At 42.8% G+C, this 9,499-nt stretch overlaps 1 protein-coding gene across 1 annotated transcript in view; it reads right to left on the bottom strand.

Moving 5' to 3' along the window:
• The window catches only part of G3bp1 (G3BP stress granule assembly factor 1), a 36,296-nt gene that overhangs the window by 18,919 nt on the left and 7,878 nt on the right, over positions 1–9,499 (bottom strand). Inside the window, exon 2 of the mRNA XM_010639698.3 lies at positions 2,804–2,916. Within this exon, the coding sequence (XP_010638000.1) occupies positions 2,804–2,898 (95 nt within the window). The 5' untranslated portion in view covers positions 2,899–2,916. The remainder of the gene's footprint in view (positions 1–2,803; positions 2,917–9,499) is intronic.

Genomic DNA, 9,499 nt, shown 5'->3' with positions numbered 1-9,499 from the left:
AAAAAAAAAAAAAAAAAAAAAAGCCGGGCATGGTGGCTCATGCCTGTAACCCCAGCACTCGGGAGGCAAGAGGACTGCCCAGAGCTCCAGGCTGGCTTGAGCTACATAATGAATTCAGGACCAGCCTGAACTACTAAGTGAGACCCAGTGTCCAAAAAAAAAAAAATATCCCCTCACAAAAACTACACACAATAAAATGTGCCAATCTAGGGATAATTCCTGTGTTTCTCTCTCTACCACATACAAACAGTTTTTCTTTTTCAGGCAGGGTCTCGCTTTGTAGCTCAGGTTCTCCTTGAACTCAGTGATACTCCTGCCTCAGCCTCCTGAGTGCTAGGATCACAGGCGTGCACCATCACATCCAGCATAAACTTTTCTTACAAGTACATACATTTTACTTTATATCCTGGTTCCATCTTCCTTACCCCATTTGATTTATTTCTAAAATTATTAAAAGAGGTTGGGCATGGTGGTAAGAGCAAGACCCTCTCTCTAAAAAAATAAAACTATTAAAAGGATGCACATCAGCCAGAGAATCCATTAACTACAGCTAAGCCACCTGTCACCCTAAAATGCACCTATGCACATCAGAGACAAAGAAATATATAGCCAGGTGTGGTGGCACAAAGCCTGTAGTCCCAGCAGGAGGCTGAAGCACAAGGGCTGTGAGTTGAGGCCAGCCTTTTCCCTCAAAGGAATAAAGAAATGCAGGATGAGGGGACAAATTTTCAATAACAATACTGACAAAGAAATACAGTACTACATTCAATTTGCTTCTTTCAACTCATTTTTAAACTACAAATTTGAACTTGTAAGGACAGAAAATAAAACACTGACATAAAACACAACAAAATGGCAGAAAAATAAAGGAACAATTTAAACAGTTTTAGGGCCAGGGATTTAGCCCAGTCGTTCTGCCACCTGCCTCACAAGTACAAGGTCCCAAGTTTGATCCCTGGTACCAAAAAACAAACAAACAATTTAAGCAGTTTGGAGGTTGGTTGTACCAGCAGATTTTAACTTCGATACATGAGTACCAGCAGATTTTAACTTCTCCTAGCTTCTACCACATCTACAATTATTATGCTTTACGACATGGTAAGGATGAAGAGGACACAGGTAAAACGTCTCAGACATAAGGCTTTAAAAAAGAAAAAGTACAGCCAGGGATTTAGTTCAGTGGCACCGTACCTGCCTCACAAGCACAAGGTCCTGAGTTCAATCCCCAGTACCAGCTCAATAAGTAAATAAGAAAAAGTATTTCTATTTTCAGAGCAAAACCAATCATGGGCTGAAAATGAATTTATAAATTTTTTTATATCTCATAATCATGCAATATGCTGGTCAAAGTATAAAGAAAAACATAGTTCTTGTACAGCAAATATACATTTTGGAACTTACCATGAAATTATTCTACCAGTCCACACAGTTTTATATAATGCAGCACTATAAAGGAAGTACTGGTGATAACCTGCATCATTAGGATATTAAATAAAGTATGCTATGTGTGGTTAGCCACAAAAATTAACACGGTACATGGACTGTCCTGCCTGTAGATTACCAAATTAAGTCAGCTTAAAAAAAGGTGGTGTTGGGCTGGGGATTTAGCTTAGTGGTGCCACTGCCTACCTCACAAGGGCAAGGTCCTGAGTTCGATCCCCAGTACCAAAAATAAAGGTGGTGCTGTGAAACATATCTGCACCTACACAAAAAAACTGTTAGTCTTACCAGGTACTTCCATAATTTGTTTTTTGTGCTGCTGGGATTGCATCCAGGGTCTCTTGCATGCTAACTATTCTACCACTGAGGCGCACTCCCAGGCCTCACAAACTGTGTTGAAGGTTTTGTGAATCGGGCTCTCACTATATAGCTCAGGCTGGCCTCAATCTGCCTCAGCCTCCCAAGTGCTGGGACTACAGGTGTCACACTCACTACCTTTGCACATTTTATACATCTGTGCTTTAGCTTATAACAAGCATACATCATTTGCACTAAGAAGATATTCCAATTGCTAAAAGCATGCTGACAAAAACAAGTTATTACAGAACACTCTCGAATCTCCCCATTTCTTTCTTTCCTCTCAGGAAACAAGTCTTGCTGTGTAGTCGAGGCTGGCCTAGAGCTCACTCACTCTCAGCTCAAGGGTTATTTCCTCCTTCAGCTGCAGCAGCTTCCTGAGTGAAAGAATCGCAAGCAAGAACCACAGCCGGCTTTCAGTACTTTCTAAGTAATGGGCATTTATCCTTTTACATTTTCAGGGGTTAAGTCTCTGACACAAGTTCAGCTAAGTCAAATTTTCTAATATGGACATCATTTAAAAAATTCTTGTCTGGCCGGGCTTGGGGGTGCACGCCTGCAATCCCAGCACTAGGGAGGCTGAGGCAGGAGGATCCCTGCAAGTTGGAGAACAGCATGGGCTACACAGGGAGTTCCAGGTCAGTCTCACTACATAGTGAGGCCCTGTCTCAAAAAACAACAACAACAACAAAAAAACCTTTTCTGAGGGCCAGAGATTTAGCTCAGTGGCGCTGCCACCTGCTTCAAAAGCATTAAGGTCCTGAGTTTGATTCCCGTACCAAAAAAAAAGAAAATTCTTTTGTGTCAGGCATAGTGGCACACACCTATAATCCCACCACTCTGGGAAGCTGAGGAAAATTTGAACCCAGCATGGGCAACTTAGCAGGATCCTGTGTCATTTAAAACACAAACAAGGGCTGGGGATGCAGTGCAGTGTGAAGGCCCTGGGTTCAATCCACAGCTATTATGCAACAACCCTGTAGGGTTATGATGCGCAGTGTCTCACCTGTGTAGCATGTCCGGGGCCTGGTTCAGCAGGGTGTAATACTGCCTCACAAACTCCCGCCCGACCAGCAGGGGACTCGGCTTCTCCATAACCATTGCTTTGGTCAATTCAACCTGAAAAAGAGATTCAAAAATCAAGTTGTGTCCAATCTGAAAAAAAATTCTTCCACGACACAGTCCAACCTTTTGCGTAAAGTTGTTTTTGTTTTTTTGGTGGTACGTCACTTGAACACAGGGCCTTCTTTACACTGTGTCCTCTTTAATTTTTATTTTCAGACAGGGTCTCCACAAATCACACACAGTAGGCTGGAACCTGCAAGATCCTTCTGCCCCAGGTTCCCAGAGCACTGGGATCACAAGCACATTACCACCACACCTTGTTTGGTTTGCTTCAACAGGATGGGCAAAACAATTTTCGGTCATTTGAGAACAAGCAATGTGAAGAGATTAATCGAGTTCATTGATGTATCTTTTTTCTCCTTTGAGATGGGGTCTCACAATGCTGCTCGGGCCGGTGTCCCACTCCTGGGCTCAGGCAATCTTCCTCTGCTCTCCAAGCAGGCAGGTACAGCCCAACCCAACACCACACTTGGCTCCACCTACCTGTTTATGAAGTAAACACCTACAGCATGGGACAAATCCCCAGCCTTGCTGAAGAGTCGGGCTGCAGGCACAGTGAAGACAGCAGCAGCAAGGAACATCTGGCTCCTAAGAAAGTAACTTCCAAGTAGACTAACCTGAAATAGACCTAGCCTGGCTCTTGGTCTGTAACTTCAGATTTCCTCACTGGCTCCAGATTCTTCGAAATTTAAAGATGACATTAGAGATTATTTGTAGTTATCTATAATTTCTCATTTCCATGTTTTGACATGTTCCCATTACCTTACATAAACCAAATTCTACTTTTTTTTTTTTTTTTTGGCACCAGGGATCAAACTCAGGACCTTGAAACCCCCAGCCAAAATTCTACATTTTTATATTTTAGAGTTCCCATGTAAATTTTCCTTTCTTAAAATGGACTAGGAAAGCATGATGTATAATTCAGTAGAGCACTTCTCTAATACCATCAACATCTAGGGTTCCATTTCTAACAACACCAGGAGAAAAAAAAGAAAAAAGAAAAAAAAAAGCAGCTGGACATGGTGGATGCCTGTCACCCCAGTACTTGAGGCTGAGGTAGGAGGATCGCCACAGGTTTGAGGCCAGCCTGAGCTATCCACTGAGTTCAAGGCCAGCCTGAATGAACTACACAGCAAGACCTTGTCTCAAAAAGCTAAAAATTAATTTTTTTTTTTTACAAAAAAGCTAACATACTGAAGTGAAAGAATGCCAGACTTTTCCTAAATAGAAATTTTTTGGGGGGATCAAGGGGACAGGTTTTCCCTATGTCACCCAGCTGGCCTCAAACTCATGGCCATCCTCCTGCCTCAGCCTCTCCAGTGCTGGAATTATAGGCATGTACCACATCTGGCTCTAAATATATTCCTTTTCTTTTTAAGACTTCATTTCTTAGCCGGGCATGGAGGCACCCGCCTGCAATCAATCTCAGCACTCACGAGACTGAGGTAGGAGGATCGCTGAGAGTTGGAGATCAACCTGGGCTACACAGTGAGCTCCACAGCAGTCTGAACTACATAGTGAGACCCTGTCTCAAAAAAACAAACAAACAAAACAAAAAAGACTGCATTTCTTAAGAGCTCAGACTATACCTTACTCAACTTTTTAAGCATACCTATAAAGTAATAGTTCACAATCTTCAACACATACAAAAGAAATCTAAGAGTGGCATCCTAAGTCTTAACAGCACTGAGTAAATTTAGCTGTTATTGTTGGCACTAAAATATTAATCACAGTGAAAAGTACGTCTATATCCCACCCTTCCCTGTCCCTAACAGGACTATTTCCGTATTCTAGGGAAATCAAAATAGGATCACTTCCTATAAGAATGAAAAAGACTGCAGCCCTAGGACCACAGGTCTCCCCACATGAAAACTATATGGAAGACAACTCGCCTGTGTGCTCAGACTGGGAAAACAAATCCTTAGTTCACATCCTAACATCTTAACTTTTAAAACAGTACCACATATAGCGGCACAGTTTGTAATAGCTAAAACGTGGAAACAGCCCATTTGCCCATTAGTTGGAAACTAGATAAAGATGTGGTTTTTCTATAAAATGAAATACTACTCAGCCACAAAGAATGAGAAATTAGATTCATTCATAGGAAAATGGATACATATTGGGGATATACTCCTAAGTGAAATAAGTCACACATCTGTAAATACCAAATAGTTTCTCTGGTGCAAAAAACTATAATAGTACATAAGATCCTAATGAGATAAGTGACCATGTGAAATAGGAAGAAAAGGGCTAAAGGTGTAGGGAAAGTGGGAAGGGTAGGGGAAAGATAATCAGGGAAAAGAAAAAAAAGGAGAAAATGAAAAAATGGAAATAAAGTGTTTGTAAGTGGGGAGGGGAAGAGGGGGTGAAGGGAGGGCAGGGACAAGGGGAAAAATGAGAACCAAGACCTGTCATATAGAGGTTCAAGATCCCAATGATGAATGTAACTGTACTGTATACCTAAAATGTACCAATAAACTCAATAAAAAAATAAATAAAGCAGCACCACAGCTAGGCATGGTGGTGCACACCTATAATCTCAGCACGCTGGAGGCTGAGACAAGAGGACCATTGCGAATTCAAGGCCACCATGAACTACATAGTGAGACCCGCCTCAAAAAACAGCGTAATAGGACCGAGAATGTAGCTCAGTGGTGCCACTGCCTGCCTCAAAAGGACAAGGTTCCAAGTTCGATCCCCGGTAAAAAAACAAATAAACCAAAAAAAATCACAATAATCCTGTAGTGCTAGAAGCTCATGCAGTTCAGTGGTAGAGTAGGCTCGGCACGCAGAAGGCCTGGGTTCTTTCCATGGACCAAAACACAAAACCACCACCACCACCACCACCACCCCGCAAAAAAAACAAATCCCACATAAAGACAGTTAAAGAGAAAAGCGCACAAAAGAAAGGGAACTGGAAAATTGGGTGTGGCAGTACATGCCTGTCCTACTTGGGATGCTGAAACAGGAGGATCACTGCTTCTCAGCCAGCCTAAACAGCGCAGCCAGACCCTGCCTCAGAAAAAAGAACACATAACCGGAATTTATAAGTTACTAGAAAAATACAAATTAAAACCTATCACTTCCCCTCTACACCTCAGAATATTAAAGCATGAGTTAATTCGAAAATCCGGTAAAGAGGCAGGCAGAGAACGGTGAACAAGACTGCTGAAGAGAGAGCCTCAACTGGTACAACCACAGTGAAGAAAATGCAGTTAGCAGTCTGCATTTTCATTCGGTTGGTGTTTTTCCTCAGCCCAGCAAATAATGGGACACCATAACAGGTTGTTCCTGTGATCTAATGCTGATGATACGTGGCAACTCTAGGCCCATATATGAATATAGAAACAAATCCACATGCATAAGACACAAACAGAAGGCTGGGCGTGGTGATGATGCACAGCAGTGATCCCAGCACTCAGGAGGCTGAGAGACAGGAGGACTGACTAGAGTTCAAAGGCAGCCTGGGCTACAGAGCAAGATACTCTGTCTCAAAACAACATTAACAATAACGACAACAACAGACAAACAGAACTGCTGGCCTCCTTAAGTAAAACTGGCAACAACCTAATGTTCATCAAATGGAAGATGGGCAAATTCTGGCTTATTCTCTATAGAAACCTCTTTATCTAAACTAATGACATTATAAGATTTAAAATTGGTACTGTTAATAATACCAGATTAACTGGAACATAAGACCACTCTTTGCGCCAGGAATGGTGGCACATGCCTGTAATCCCAGCACTCAAGAGGCTGAGACAGGACTGCCCAGAGTTCCCGGACAGCCTGGGCTACGTAAGAGTTCAAGGCCAGCCTGACCTACATAGTGAGACCTTGACTCAAAAAAAGGAAAAATAAATAAAAAGACTACACTTTGCAAACCAAGATATTATATTTTCACGGAATCTATAGCTAGCTATCAGGCACTAGAGCTCAAAACAATGTTAAAATAAAGATAGTGTACACTGATTGGCTTGATGGCCACACACACGAAATCCCCTCTGCTGGGCAGGTTGAGGGAAGAGCACAGTTAGGTTCAAGGCCAGCCTGCACAACCTAGTAAGACCCTGCCTCAAAAAAGGCAAAAGGGGCTGGACACGAAGCTCAGCTTTCCCTGGGTTTAACACTCAGAACCCAAACAATCTGCCAAACAATAAATATGACGGCGTGAAATAAACTGTGTTTATTAAGCTATACACAGCAACATTAGATGTCATTTTTAGATACATACATAAAATTGATTTTTAGTCTGTGTTCAAAACAAACAAACAAAAAACCCCAAAAACAACAAGAGTTCAGAAATAAGCCCACCTGGGTGTGGCAGCATAGGCCTATAATCCCAGCACTTGCCAGCTTGGGGTATATAATGAGTGTTTTTAAATTGCAATACAAGGTAATCTTAGTTGCTCAGTAACCTCGGGTGCGTTTTAAGGGACATTTTCCTGTAGTTTTTCAAAAAAACGATGTTTCAAAACTCATCTTGACCCATGGGTTAGGTATCCCTGAGAACAAACGGTGGTCTCTGCAGGGACATCCCAGCCCACCTCCTTTGTCTGTACGCTGCACCTTTAATGAGAGAGCCAGAGACTGCTGGTTCCTGAGGTCCCAGTTACCCTCTCCAAACTGCCCCCACACAGATGCTGAAGGGGGCACTGTACGTATCACAGGAACTGATTACGCCAAGCCCTTATTAAAACTCTAGAAGCTGGGCAGGTGGCATTAAACATCCATAATTCCAGTACTCTGGGAGGCTGAGGCAGGAGAACTGCTAAATTCAGCAACAGCCTGGGGAAGTTACAGAGACAGGGTTATCTCATCACTAAGAGGGCTGGCGTGATGTAGCTGCAGTGTGACCATCCTGAACTCAATCTCCCGTATGACAAGAAGGAAAAAAATCAGAAAAATCCACAATGACAGAAATATATTTTCTGGGTGCAGAGAAAGGACAGCTGATAGGAAAGAGTGTAAGAAAATGGGGGAGGGGGGTACAGCTTCACTATCTTCACTTGTGACGGTGTCATGGGTAGACATGCCAAAAATCACCAAACTACATGCTTTACATATGGGCAGTTTATTATCGTTATACCCAGTAAAGCGTTTTGTTTTGTTTTTATTTTATTTTAGTGGTGCTGCGGGGTGGAACACAGGCCCTCTGCACTAGGCTACATTCCTAACCTTTTTGCATTTTGATGTTGCAAAACTGCACAGAACAGGCTCAAACTTTTCAAGTCTCCTCCTTCAGCCTCCCAAATTAAGTGCTGGCCTTAAACTGTATTTAAAACAGTGTTTACCACCTAAGCCTAGGGATGCAGTCTGGCAAGAGTCCTTAGTGGGTATGAGGCCCTGGGTCCAGCCCCAGCCCAATGTTACAGTTTAGTGTGTGATGACCGCCACAGCTCTCACCCAGGCAATACATCTACTTGTGCTGTGAGGAGGTGGGAGGGTTAAGACCTGGAAGGGTTTTCCTCCTCCTCATTCTCCCTTCCCCTTCTGCTCCCTGCCACCAAGACCAGAGCAGGTTTTTTTCAAGGCCAGCCCCCTCTCAACTTCCTTCTGAACTGTGAGCCAACACAGACCTCCCTGGGGGAACACAGTGACTAAGACAACCACAAACACAAAAATCTTCCTCATCATAAAAAAGCCCAGAAAGATACAATAAAAGTCAGAGGGGAGAAGAAAAAGGAAAAGAACTTGTCTAGAAAAAGTTTTAATCTTTAAAAGCAATGCAAAATACCAAATGTGAGTACAATGACATTTAAATTCTTTTTGCTGTGTTTTATAAAACTATCAAAAACACACTAAGAAAACAGCCTGGTGGTGCACGCCTGTAACCCTGGCATTCTGAGACTGAAGCAGGAGGCTGAGGGAAGAGGTAGCTCAGGTCCAGCCTGGGCAACTTTAGTGACTTAGGGAAACTGAGCTCAAAAATTTAAAAAAAAAAAAAAAAAAAAAAAAAACTCAATGTGAAAGCCCTGGGTTCAAGTCTCAGTGGAAAAACAAAACAAACAGGAAACCAAAGGAAAAAAAACGCACAATATCAGTATATATTAAATTGTCATTTTGTTTCAGGGTTATGCCATGTATTCAAATATTTGAGACTAAGTTCCTTAAATTTCAACTGAACAAAATTGTTCTCCCAGCACCAAAGAAACTTTAATACAGATGCAATGTCTGTGAGCAAAAGCAGGAGCACCATACTGGCTGTGGGCGTTATTTCCCAAGCTTCTCACCTGCCCCCCTCCCTTCAGTGTTCTCCCTGACAGCTCCTCGGACAATAGTTAATTCTGGCCCTGGGGCAGCAAAATGCAAGATAAGCCTCAAATATCAGGTAATTAATGCAAGAAAGAAAATGCTCAGCTGGGCCTCAGGAGGCTGAGGCAACAGGACAGAGATCAACGCCAGCTTGGGTCCCATAAAAAGTTAAAGGGCGGACGGAGCTGGGGATTTAGCTCAGTGGTTCTGCTACCCGCCTTGCAAGTGCAAGGTCCTGAGTTCAATCCACAGTACCCCCCCCAAAAAAAATCCCACTTCTTTGAAGGGCTGGGGATTTAGCTCAGTGGTACCAGCACCTGCCTCA

This window comes from Fukomys damarensis, unplaced genomic scaffold (assembly GCF_012274545.1).
Source record: "Fukomys damarensis isolate Sample0158 unplaced genomic scaffold, DMR_v1.0_HiC HiC_scaffold_9, whole genome shotgun sequence".
NCBI classification, from domain to species: domain Eukaryota; kingdom Metazoa; phylum Chordata; class Mammalia; order Rodentia; family Bathyergidae; genus Fukomys; species Fukomys damarensis.
The sequence above is the reverse complement of the archived record's forward strand: the minus strand, read 5'-3'. Positions and strand labels throughout refer to the sequence as shown.